The 13,830-nt window shown below is 35.6% G+C and overlaps 1 protein-coding gene across 13 annotated transcripts in view; it reads left to right on the top strand.

The window, feature by feature from the left end:
• R3HDM1 (R3H domain containing 1) overlaps positions 1–13,830 on the top strand; it is a 200,686-nt gene that overhangs the window by 76,511 nt on the left and 110,345 nt on the right. For 8 of the 13 annotated variants that reach the window (XM_055316112.1, XM_055316105.1, XM_055316111.1 and 5 more), the window contains exons 4-5: positions 11,457–11,498; positions 11,964–12,053. The exons of 4 other annotated variants lie outside the window; for them this stretch is intronic. In XM_055316112.1, the coding sequence (XP_055172087.1) occupies positions 11,457–11,498; positions 11,964–12,053 (132 nt within the window). The remainder of the gene's footprint in view (positions 1–11,456; positions 11,499–11,963; positions 12,054–13,830) is intronic. One more of the 13 variants, XM_055316104.1, reaches the window with a different exon arrangement.

The following is a 13,830-nucleotide window of genomic DNA, read 5'->3' as shown; positions in this document are numbered from 1 at the left end:
TGGGAAACGAACTGAGGATTGCTAGAAGGGAGGAAGATGGGGCAATGGGTTGGGTAACTGGGTAATGGATATTCAGGAGGGCACGTGATGTAATGAGCACTGGGTGTTATATGACTGATGAATCCCTGACCTCTAACTCTGAAACCAATAATAGATCATACGTTAATTGAATTTAATTTTTTTAAAAAGTAATAAAATAATAGAGAAAAAAAGAATACCTTAGTGCTAAGCAATCAAGAAATTAACTTATTCAAGTAATTGCTGTGGGGTTGTGGGGTTGTTCTGAACTGTTGATTATGGTCCAAGATAATTGTGCAGAGTTTTTGCTGAAGTAACTTTTCTACTGCCACACACTGTTCCTATTGCAAATCTTAAGTTGCATATTGGACTTTATATGATTATGAAGTACTTAGAAGATTGGGGTGGTGAGGAGTCAAGTTTCTAACTTTTGTTTGACTACAACTAATCTTTAATATGGGATGAATAGTGGGGGCAGGTGGGAAGTGTTTAATTTTCTTTGTATAACTGATTTATATGACATCTGGTGTTTGGTTTTTCCCAGAGATAGAATTCACAGATTAAATTCAGGAATTACTTGTGTTGTTTTTTTGCAGTCATTTATTTGAAATGTGAAATTAGAAATCTTGTACTCTGCTTACTTATTAATGCTTCATACTCAACTTTCCCATCCTTATACAATTGCATCTTTTTACTTAACAAATGTTTTGTCTAGGGGTGTTCATCCATGTACATGTGTATGTAAACACGGTCCAAAACATATTTTAGGTCAATTTAAACAATGATCATTCTCCTGACAAACTATTTATTGAACAAAAGGATGGCTAATTCAATTTGTGTTGGTAACCTTTGTTGTGAAGGAAATGAGAACTGATTTTTGTTAACAACTAGGCCTTTATGTGCCAAAGTGTATAAACAGCTTCTGATACATGAGTGAATTTTCCAGACACAGAATCAGTTGAATTAGATGTTTAGTATTCTCAGTTTCTGTAGTAAGTCTTTTGATAATCAAGATGAAACTCTTACATCTTGTATCCCCAAGTTAGAGTTAGTTCCAGTGCATTTATTTAAAAAGGGGAAGATGGGGGCATGTAAGAGACAATAAAGCAATGGCAATCTAATAAGGTTATCAGAAAAACTCAAGATACAGCCACACATCAGCAGGAGGTTAATGGGCATTAAATTCCTTAATTGATAAAACATGCTAAATTTTTTTTATTTAAAGGGTTGAATAAAAGTCTGTCTATAAAAAAATAAAAAAATAAAAATAAAAAGTCTGTCTATATAAAATCATGCAAATCTTAACTGTTTTCCTATTTGTCTAACAAAGATATAAAGGATGTATATAATAATATAGCTGGTATATAGTTAAGAGCCTAGCAAATGGTTGATTCTCTTAAAACGATGTTTATATTCATCAGCATGTTATTATTTCTTAGCAGTAACACAACTATATTACTTCCCATTTTGTTCCTTTTATTGCCACAAAACATCCTTTTCTTTTAGTAACAAAAAATTAATTCTTGACGTAAGTGCCCCAAAATTTCAAGTTTTTATTTCTTTGCATTAAGTTTTAGATCTGTATACTGTACTTTTATTGTCTTTTATTAATATTTAATGAGTTCGACTTTTAAAACTAAAGTTCACTTCCCATAGTGCACCTTAATTTTTAAATTATTTCAAGGATTTGGTACTTTTCCTTATTGAACCTGGGTTGTATGCATATAAGACAGCTAGCACTTATATACACATTTACTTTTCGTGCTTCATGATTACATGTATAAAGAAGTTCACTTCTTATAGATGTAGGAGTATTTTTATGTAATATTGTTATTTTCTCCAGTAATTTCCATGTATATCACCAATAGGATGCTGAGATTCTTTATCTTTAATAGAAGCGGTAACTGTAAACCAGCTAGGTTTTAGTTTCTGCATGGATTTTTCCTTAAAGTCTAAGATTTAGGTCTTTGCGTTTAACCCTCTGTTGTTTTACTCAAAACTCCAGGTGTTAAATAGTATAAACCAATTAGTGATTGGTGTTGGTTTGTCAGTTTATTGATTTAAAAGTCCTATCTTCCAACTCAGAAAACTTGTTTTCTATTATTTCAGTGGAGATGATTAGCCCGACTTTACGGTTTTTATTGCTGCTGATCTTTAGCTAGACATTCAACACTTTAATTCATTATTTCCTCCCCCATATTTACCATTAACCCTTAACAGTTACCTTGAAATGTAGTGAGAATTAATAAACTCTTCAAGGTGTGTTAAGAGTCTTAGTTGAAACATTTCAGCCATTACAGTTTAGTTTGTTCGTAGTAATTACATTTAGTTCATAGTAATTACAGATGAAAAATGATCCCCTTTTTGAAGTAGATTTCCTCTTAATTGGGTCATTAATTGGTGGCTGTTTTTATATGCTAACACACAGTATAACTCATAAAGATTATTCTTTTTTAGCAGTACTTAATTTTCATGGTTTATCGTTTCTGTACTTCCATGGTTTTTTTTTTTTTCTTCAGTTTTCTTTTCTTTTTTTTTTTTTTTCCAGTTTTCTTTTATAATAAAGAGCTTTCAAACAAATCTAAACTGTTCTTAGTAGTTCAGGGATAGGTAAAGAAAACTAATGAAACTATTGGACCAAAAAAGACATTTATGGTAAGCAAAAATCAAAAACCCCAGAACCCTATGTACCATTTTTTATTTTAAGTTGACTGCATAGACTTAAGTTTCTGTTTGTTTTGTTGTTAGTTTAAAACTCTCTGGTTTGGGTTAGCCTTTAAGTTACAAGTAATGTTTTGAAAATCCTTCCACATTTGTATTCTGAAATAAATTTTAGATCTGTTTAAAGATCCTTTATTTTAAACAAGAAACCAAAGTACTGAAATCATCACTAATGTTTGTTTTTCTTTGCTTTCAAAATTTGATCCACAAAGTAGTAAATTTAAGAATAATCTACATTTATTGTAATATTACACCTTAATCACTTATTACTACTGAACCTCAGTTTTTCTCCAGGCTAATAGCTCATAGTTCTGACAGTGTATTAATACCTGTTTCAAACTGAAACTCCTATAACATATTTCATATTCTGCATGCCATTTATTGGCCTAATACATGTTTTAAGTCAAACAATGTTAATTATAAACTGGGAACCTTGTCCCTTAGCATCTAGAGATGTCAAGGTCTGTTAAACAACTTGCTATATTTTTACTGTGACAATGAAATTCTGGTAAAAATGAAAAGCAAAACAGTAGAGAAAATCAATGAAACCAGAAGTTAGTTCTTCAGAAAGATTGACAAAATTGACAAAACTTTAGGTAGATGGACTAAGAAAAAACACAACTCAAGTTACTAAAATCAGAAATGAAAGTGGGAAAGAATTAAAAATAGACCTGCCCTACGACCCAGCAATTGCACTGTTAGGGATTTACCCCGAAGATTCAGATGCAATGAAACGCCGGGGCACCTGCACCCCGATGTTTCTAGCAGCCATGTCCACAATAGCCAAACTGTGGAAGGAGCCTCGGTGTCCATCGAAAGATGAATGGATAAAGAAGATGTGGTTTATGTATACAATGGAATATTACTCAGCCATTAGAAACAACAAATACCCACCATTTGCTTCAACGTGGATGGAACTGGAGGGTATTATGCTGAGTGAAGTAAGTCAATCGGAGAAGGACAAACAGTGTATGTTCTCACTCATTTGGGGAATATGAATAATAGTGAAGGGGAATATAAGGGAAGGGAGAAGAAATGTGTGGGAGATATCAGAAAGGGACACAGAACATAAAGACTCCTAACTCTGGGAAACGAACTAGGGGTGGTGGAAGGGGAGGAGGGCGGGGGGTGGGGGTGAATGGGTGACGGGCACGGAGGGGGACACTTGACGGGATGAGCACTGGGTGTTATTCTGTATGTTGGTAAATTGAACACCAATAAAAATTAATTTATAAAATAAAAAAAAAAAAAAAAGAAATGAAAGTGGGAACATTACTACCAATTCTACAAAATAAAAGGATTAAAAGAGGCTACTACGAATGTGCATCAACAAATTGGATAGTCTGGGTGAAATAGACAAATCCCAGAAACATAAAACCTAGCAAGACTAAATCATGAAGAAACAAAATCTGAATAGACCTGTAACTAGTAAGGAGATTCAATCAGTAATCAAAAATCTTCTAGCAGAGGAGAGCCCTGGACCTGATTACTGTACTGGTAAATTCTACCACACATTTCAAAAAGTAATTCCAGGGTCTCCTGGGTGGCTCAGTTGGTTAACTGTCCAACTCTTGATTTTGGCTCAAGTCATGATCTCAGGGTGGTGAGGTAGAGCCTGCTTAAGATTCTCTCTCTTGCTCTCCCTCTGCCCTCACCTAAAAAAAAAAAAAAAACTTAGGAATTAACTTAATCAAGGAGATGAAAGACTTGTGCAATGAAAACTATATAGCAATGCTTAAAGATTCCATAACTAAATAGAAACACATCCCATGCTTATGAACAGATTTGATATTGTTAAAATGTCAGTATGCAAAGTGATCTACAGATTTAATGCGATCCCTATCAAAATCCAAATGACATTTTTTGCTGGTTAAAAAAAAAAAAAAACCATTCTGAAATTCGTGGGGAATCTCATAGCATCCAGAATAGCTAAAATAATTTTTTAATTGAGGATTATTTGACATACAGTATATTAGCTTCAGGTGTACAACAGTGATTTAGCCTTTGTATACACTGTAAAATGTATACCTCAATAAATCTAGTTACCATCTGTCGGCATACAAAATTAATATATTCCCCACATTGTACATAACATCCCCTGTAACTTACTTTGTAACTGGCATTTGTACTCCTTAATTCCTTTTACTCATTTCACTCCACCCTATACCCACCAAAACAATCTTGAAAAAGAACAAAATTAGAGGACTCACATTTAAATTTCACAAGTTACATCAAAGCTACAGTAATCAAAACTGTAGTACTGCATAAAGACAGACGTATAGACCAATGTAATAAAATAAGGAGCCCAGAAATAGACTCTTGAATTACATACACAAATGATTTTTGAGAAGATTTGCCAACACCATGGAGAAAGGACAGTCTTCTCAGCAAAAGGTGACTGGGATAGCTGGATATCCACATGCAAAAGAAGAAAGTTGGAGCTTTATTTAATGCCATATACAAAAATTAATGCAAAATGGATGAAAACCCTAAAAATAAGAACTAAAATATGAAACTCTTAGAAGAAACAGGGGGAAATGCATCATGACATTGGATTTGGCAGTGATTTCTTAAATATGACACCAAAGGGGCCAGCCAAGGCTCCACCTCCGACATCCCAGTTCCCAGGCATATATGCTGCAGTCTGCACACCTGAGACAGAAGAGGCCGTGAAGCTGGAGCTGCCAGACAGATCTGTTAAGAGTTGACATCTTTAAGGAGGTCAGAGTGAATACTGCAAAGCCACAAAATATACTGAAGAAGGTGTGGGTTGATATCCCCAAGATTCTGCATCTCAACAACCTCCCAGTTCCCAGGCCAATGGTCTGTACTTTGAACAGTGAGGGTGTTAGATGCCTAAAGCAAAAGCAACAACACTAATAAAGGAAAACAACCATTAAGCAATGGAAGCTACCCCTACCAAATGATTAGTCACACCAAACTCCCTGACCCGTGGACGTTTTCAGCAGAAACATACACAGCCCAGAGCAGTGATATGCTGATCATGGCCCCACAGACAACAGGAGGAAAGCCACTGGGTTGATTCAGTATTACCAGAGCGGGAATGTGGCATTTTCAAGAAAAGAGTCGATCTGAGACAAGACTATATTAATAGTCTTCTGGAGCCAGATCCAGTGCCTGGAAACTGAAAGTATGTGTTTGGGTTCAGGGTAGATGGGTTTCCTTTTGAAAATCATGGACATGTGGGGAGATTATCACCACCATCACCCCTTACAAACCTGAGGAAGACATGCCTTGGAGGGAGGAGAGGTGCCCTCAATCCCATTTACATTTCTTCCAAAAAAGATTCCGAGTTGGTGAGAAAAGCTCAAAGTAGTGACCCACAATGTTGGAGTTAAATTCATAAAAGTCAAGAGTCACAGCTAAAGTTTCTAAAGCTCATCTGAGCACCACTTCCATTTTCCAGATAACCTACACTGATGGAAATGAATTGCCCAGGATCACCTAGAGAGCTAGAGGCATAACTGAGACTCACCTTCTAGCCCTCTACCTCCATTTGGTTTTTCCAGAGCAGTAAAGCCTCATTTTTGCTCAACTATCCTAAAAGCATCAGTGTTTCAGTGCATTTTACAATGAACTCAGACTCTTTTTGCTTAGTTTTGTAGATGCTACAACATTTGCAAAAATGAGGATACTCCGGGGGGGGCATCCCTGTCCAAGGCATAGACTTGCTGCCTAATTTGTGAGACTTGACTGGTAAGAGTCAGATAAGAAAGCCAGAGTGTTCTCAGAATGGATGGGTTTTAGAAAGGGAAAATATAATGCTAAACTCACATGCATATATGCCACCTGTTGACTCAGGAAAGATACTCAGCATCTCTATCAAGCTGGTGAGGGGAGACTAGGGACAGATGAATCTTGGTTTAACATGATTCTTGCCATAAGTAGTTTTCCTCAACAGAAAACTGTGATGGAGGCTTACTGCAGGATGGCTAATCAAGATTTTTAAAATATTGTTGGCCCTGAGTTAAAAGTGGTTTGAGGACCATCTTGCTGTGTGCCCTGAACCACCTTGCTTTCTTTATTGAGGGGCTCTACTATTCCATGAAAGGGGCCAACACAGATGACTCCACCCTATCAGAGTCATGGTCTCTGAAGAGATTCATCTTGTACAAATAAAACAGATGTTCAAAGCAATGACTGACCCCATTCAGCAATGTCAATTTTCACCTAACCGAAACAGCTTTTTTAACTAAGGGCTGTGTTGGAGTAATGTGCTTGGTTTGCATATGTAGTTATTGACTAAATTTCAATGTTAATTTTTCTCCATATGCAATCAATGTAAAGCCATATTTTGATATAATAATGCAGTATTTATAAAGCATAATTCTTACTGATCTTTTTTTTTTTTTTTTTATGATAGAGAGAGAGGCAGAGACACAGGCAGAGGGAGAAGCAGGCTCCATGCACCGGGAGCCTGACGTGGGATTCGATCCCGGGTCTCCAGGATCGCGCCCTGGGCCAAAGGCAGGCGCCAAACCACTGCGCCACCCAGGGATACCTTCTTACTGATCTTTAATCAGGATACCAAAGGGAATAAAAGTCAAAATCTCTAAAATGAGGAGGGCAATTACTTGGAACAAAAGCTTTACAGCATTGGATTTAGCAATGATTTCTTGGATATGACACCCAAAGGCACAGGCAGCAAAAGAAAAAAAAAAAGACAAGTTGGACTTTATGAAAACCTGAATTGTACATTAAAAGACACTGTCAAGAGAGTAAAAAGACAACCTGTAGGAGAAAACATTTGTAAATCTTGTATCTGACAAGTGATTAATAACCAGACTATATATGGAATTCCAAAAAACACAAGTATAACCTAAACAACACTATTCAAAAATGGTCCTCTAATGGTCCTTGGAGATATTTCTCTAAAGAAGATCTATGAGTGGCCAATAAGTACGTGAAAAAATACACATCCTCATTAATCATTAGAGAAAAGCAAAAAATTGCAATGACCTACTACACACCCATTAGGGTAGATAGCAAAAACTAGAAAACAGATGCGGAGGAATTGAAACCTTGTACACTTGGTGAGAATTTAAAATGGGACAGCCACTATGGAAGACAGTATAGCAGTTCTTCAAAAAATTAAAAATAGAATTACCATATGATCTAGCAATTCCACTTTTAAGTATACATACCCCCCAAAAATTGAAAGAATTTTGAATAGATACTTGTATGCCCATGTTCTTGGCAGATTTATTCACAATAGCTGAAACGTGAATCAACCCAAATGCACTAATCGGCAGATGAATAGATAAGCACATTTTGCTATATACATACAATGAAATATTACTCAGCCATAGGAAGGAAATTCTGCAATATGCTGTAACATCAATCAACCTTGAGATCATTATGCTAAGTGAAATAATTGAATCACAAAAGGCAAATACTATATGATTCCACTGACGTGAAGTACTTCATATAGTCAGAACATTAAGACAGTAGAATGGTGATTGCCAGGGGTTGTGGGGGGTACTTAATAGGTATAGAGTTTCAGTTTTACAGGATGGAAGAGTTAGTGGATATGGATGGTAGTGATCGTTGCACATTATGAATGCATACTTAATTGTTAAGATGGCAAATTTTATGTGTAATTTTCTGGTTAAAAAAATTGGGGAAAAGGTGAACATGCTTTAATCAGATGCATTTTTTTAAATAATTTTATTCCTATTTAAAACCAAATCTGGCTGCCAAATTGATACCAAAATATAAAACAAAGGCTGTTTACTTTTATAAACAACTTGTTTTCTCATGTATTTATTATGTAATTTCAGTTCTTTGCTTTTTGAAGTGAAATTACAACAGATTTTTATTGAATAATGCTACTTCAGCAACTTATAATCTATGTAGTGGTGTGTTTGTTTTCTGTTGCAGCATAGCATATTACTATAAACTTAGATGCTTAAAAGAACACCCACTTGTCAATTCACAATTCTGTAGATAAGAAGCTAAGTTGGGCTCAGCTGAGTTCTTAGTCTAAGGTTTCTAATGCCAAAATCAAAGGTGTTGCCCAGGCTGGGCCTCCTGAAGGCTTGGGAGAAGAATTTGCTTTCACGCTCATTCCAGTTGCTGGCATATCCTAGTACCTTGCAGCTGGCTCTAAGTGTGAAATCACATTTCCTGACTGACTTCTCAGCTGAGGGCCAGTCGGCTCCTAGAACCTGCCTGCAGTCCTCCCACAGTCTCTCCAGAAGCCAGCAGTGGTGTGTCATGACGGTCCTTGTCACCCTTTGTTTCTGACTTGCCTTTCTGCTCCCAAAGTAAACGTTCAGGTTTTAAAGGGCTCTCTTGATTGGATCAGACCTAGCTGAGCTCTCTCTGTATCTTAACATCAACTTCTTGGGACTTTAATATCTATAAAACCCTTCACAGCCTTACCTAGGTTAGAATTTGATTAAGTGATCAGGGGATGGGAATTTTGGGAGACCATCTTTAGTATTCTGTCAAAGGGAGTATTTGATCCATAAGAAGGTTTTTTATAGATCTAATGTAAAAGTAAAATAGACTAAAATTCTGAAGATCTTGGGTTCTGTTTGACTGTTCAGTAATTCTGAATTTAGACTGTAAGGTTCTTGAAACCAGAAACTGTCTTATTCATCTGTGTAACCCCAGTGCCTGGCAGTGTCTTGTATATAAGCAGGAACTCAGAACATGTTTATTAAATAATTTTACCTCTCTCTTTTCATCAAAGGTTCCTTATGAATTAAAACTGAGCTGGTGAATGCATGTATGTCGATGAAAACTCTAAACCATTACTATAGGAATAATATACAGTATCTTTGTATCTTCATTTTTTTTTTTTAGGTAAAATCTTATGGCTAGTGAGCAGAGATAGGACATTGGTCTTCTGACATGCTAGAGTCCTAACTTTTAATAATCTCATATATATAGAGAGAGAGCGCGCACGCTTTAGGTTTTTACAAAACCCCTTTTTAAATCTCCTTTTTAATTGAACCTATTCAAGAGCCTTGAAAATCAGTACAAATAATTTGAACTTTTATATAGATAAGAATAAACCGAAAAAATTTGATCAGGATCAATTCAACCCTCCTGCATAGGAAATATAGTTCATATTGCCACTTAATCATCTCTTTTATTTAAAATTTTAAAGTTTTTGGGGATCCCTGGGTGGCGCAGCGGTTTGGCGCCTGCCTTTGGCCCAGGGCGCGATCCTGGAGACCCGGGATCGAATCCCACGTCGGGCTCCCGGTGTATGGAGCCTGCTTCTCCCTCTGCCTGTGTCTCTGCCTCTCTCTCTCACTGTGTGCCTATCATAAATTTAAAAAAAAAAAAAAATTTTAAGTTTTTAAAGTCACAGATTCTTTTTTTCTTCTAATGCCTTGGAACTCAGTTTTGTGCATTTTCTAGTATTCATCTGTTGATTTTCTCCCACTTTTTTGCTTATAAGCCCTCCATTATATGGCATAACTTTTTAAATTCTATTTTTAGACTGTTATAAATCCTTTTGAACTAACTAAAGGAGAAAGTAAATAACCGAGGACAGTTCCAACATGTGGAAATTCTCCTTGGCAGCACTGACATGTGCATTTGGGAGCCCTTAAATGCCATTTTCTTCTGTATAAGACATGGAAAGTCATTTTTCTTTATTTTTTCTATTTTCCTTTTGTTGTCACTGCCAAATTTGTAGTATGTATAATCCAGGGACAAAAATCCCCCAAATCCAGGGCTGCTTATCTTTCAAGAACCTTGGGTACAAAAAGGGGGACAGGAGACACTGGTACTGGAGATTCTCATTTCTGTTGGTTTTACGAGAAGGCTTTCGTGGACGTTAGAATGAAATGGCTTTATTTCATATGTGAAGCATACTAATCTAGGTGTTAAAGATCTTTCTGTTTTATGTTTGGTACCAAACTAGCTTCTTGGTTTTAATACATATGAATGACAGATTCCTGTTTGGTACTGGGGCTAGAGAGGTAGATTGGAGGAGGTGGGGGGAAGTAAAATGTGTTTAAAACCTATCTATCTGGCTCTCTTTCATGGGCATTTCAGCTTTCCCGAAGCAAAACCTGGGATCACAAACTAGAGCTGGTTGCCCCAGCAGCTGTCCCAGTCATGTGACTGATGATCTTATACTCATGCTGCATGAACATGCACACTGTAACTCTGCCCTTTTTTCATTTCTGCCTCATTGCCTTACCCTAGACCGTCACAAACTGGTGGTGTACTTCTAACAGTGAAAAGTCTGTGTTGATAGAGAGTTGTACTCTGACACAGTGTGCATTTGAAACATTCATTCTTCTTAATAAGTTTGGAACTTTTCTAAGCACAGCTACTTAAAATCCCTCAGGGTTTGCGTGTGTGTGTGTGTGTATGTGTGTGTGTTTTCCTAACCTTAGTTAAAGTGAAATGTATTATAAAATAAACTTAAGTGTATATTATTTTGGTGCTACCTAAGAAGTTTACCTTACAAGTTCCGTTGAGCTCAGTTAACATGGAAATTGTGGCCATTTGCTGACTTGAAGAAAATGCCAACCCTCAGAATGATTTTAGGGAATCTTCCACAAGTGTGCTTCTGGGAGGAATCAATACTTTTTTACTTAAAACCAACTTTGATTTCCTCATTTCCAATACTTTGTGCAAGTAGTTTCCTCTGTGGTTTAGGACTGTGAATTAAGCAACAAACTCTGTTTCAGTATGAAATTTAATACAAATCTTTCTTGTGTGTTCAGCGGCCATTGCAGTCATTTGGACAGACAGGAAAAAGGTCTAAGGTATAGTAAATATTTTGTGCTGGCATGCCAAGGGCCTTCCTTCATGCTTGATGAATCCTTGTTTTCATACAGCGCTGCATTCAGTTTAGTTTTGTCATATTTTGTTTGGGGCAGAAAGCTTATTTTGTTTTATTTGGGGTTTTTGTCTTGCCTAGTCGCTTTTGTGCATTGCTTTTATATCTTTAATGGTTCTCTATCTATAGAGAAAATGGCTTTCTCACCATTTGGGTTTTGAAATTGGAATTAGTCCCATTCTTGCTATTGCTACAGTTTTCAAAACTGCAGTTACTTGTTTTCACTTTTAACAAAGGGTTTTAGTGATACTTAATGATATATTTAACTTATGCATTTCACCTACTTTTATACATGCCAGAAACTATAAAGAAACTTAAGAAACTCTAGGGGGCTTTTGGATATGCCCTAGATTTGTGAAATGTAGTGTTAATTTTAAATACTTTTCTTTAGTCAAGCTCAAAGTTAAAGCTAGTTCGGAGCCTTGCAGTGTGTGAAGAATCTCCACCACCCCCTACAGCTGAGATATCACAGGAGAACCAGGTAAAAAAAAAAAGAAAAGAAAACCAAATATTGTTATTTAAAGACATGGTGCAGTAACCTGCTTCCTGGAGAATATTTTTTCATAAGGTTAAATAAAAGTTGTATATGCATGTGTGTGCATTATGTATGTGTTTTCATTCATTTGGTTTTTTTTTTTTTAATAAGTGAAACATTTCATAATACTTGCCACCGAAGATACAGATGTGGGAAAACCCTGTTACTTCAATCTAAGGCTTAGTGCAGTGACCTCTCTCTGGAAAAATGTAGGGATTTATATATTTAGATGGGAATATGGTTTTAAAAGATTATATATTATTATTGAAAAGTTATAGAATATGAAAGTGGTACTTCCAGTGGTGAAATTTGTCCTTTTGACTTTGGCTTTTATAAACGTGTTAAACACTTAACTGCTTGTGTGTGAAGAGGAGACTTAACCAAGACTTTGGCTTGATGTATTATTTTACTTATTAACCTGAACACATGGTGAAGCCAGTTTTCTAGTTAGGTTGGCTGTAATAGTTTAATACTTCTAATTTCTCTTCTGTCTGTGCTTATAAATGTTGAACAGCTGAGGTTCAAGCAAACAGTTCAGTTTGCCTTTTTTATTCTTTTTAATGTTCTGACTTTACTTTTCTGATAAACTCAGCTGTGCACTGATCTTCATCTCATGTTACCTTGGACATTTATACATAAGTTTTTTAGGACCCTCAAACAGTGTTTTTATCAGTGTGATAACTTTGCCTGTTTGTGGTTTGTTGTACTTCTTAACAGTTTGAGCAGTCTGAAATCCCCTTATATCCCAATAATCCGTTTTCAAAGAATTGAAGCAACCTGTGGTTGTTTAAAAAATGGTGACTAAAAAGAGGAAGGGGAAAATAGGCCATGGCAGGTTGTACATCTTTTTTTTTTTAAATAAATGGCAATTATACCCTCAAAAGCCTATTATAGATATTGAAGATAGTTGTCACATATTTAGAACATGTCAAGTTCTCTGAAGTACTCCACTTCTTTGTTCCCAAAATACAAGAAAAGGAAGATTTTGAGAATAAGTTGTTTATTGTCAATAAAGAATATATACAAATTTGTTCAAGTGTCGGGAATATAGTGTTCAAAATTTGTGATTTTTATTTAAAATTTAACTACATAGATGGTAGAGTTATCTCTTCTATAAGGTAGATACACTTTAGTAATAAAATAATGAACTTTCTAGCAAGAAGCGAAATATAATCAAAATATTTTATTTTATTGGAGAGAACATTTCTAAATGATAACCTTTGGCTTTTACATGGTTATTGACACAGCTGAAGAGTTATGGTACACTTTGGAAGAAATCAATGGAATTTTTTTGAAATAGCAATTTTAAAAGTTATATTGTATGAGTCAGTAAAGAACACCTATACAAGGTGGAGTAGTGGATATTGTGATGTTTTTTGAATATTCATTTCTTCATTCCGTTGACTAAAATGTTGCACCATCTTAGCCTCATGGAATTAATACGAGGATATTGAGGAAATGAGAAGGGTCAGGCATTTATAAGACTGTTAATAGGGAAAAAGTGCATACCTTTTGAGAAAAAGTGTAATGTGATCTTTGGTTTTATTCACATTTTAACCTGATCTGAAAAATATTAGAGGGAAAATTCTCACAGCACTACATAAGTACATCTAGTGAAAATATATATGAGAAAAAAATATCAAGAATGTATGTTGCATAAAAAGTGTATGTTGTATATTATGTATATATTATTGATCAGAGGTAATTTTTGTGTTTATATAAA

This window comes from Nyctereutes procyonoides, unplaced genomic scaffold (assembly GCF_905146905.1).
Source record: "Nyctereutes procyonoides isolate TBG_1078 unplaced genomic scaffold, NYPRO_anot_genome, whole genome shotgun sequence".
In the NCBI taxonomy this organism is placed as follows: Eukaryota; Metazoa; Chordata; class Mammalia; order Carnivora; family Canidae; genus Nyctereutes; species Nyctereutes procyonoides.
The sequence above is the reverse complement of the archived record's forward strand: the minus strand, read 5'-3'. Positions and strand labels throughout refer to the sequence as shown.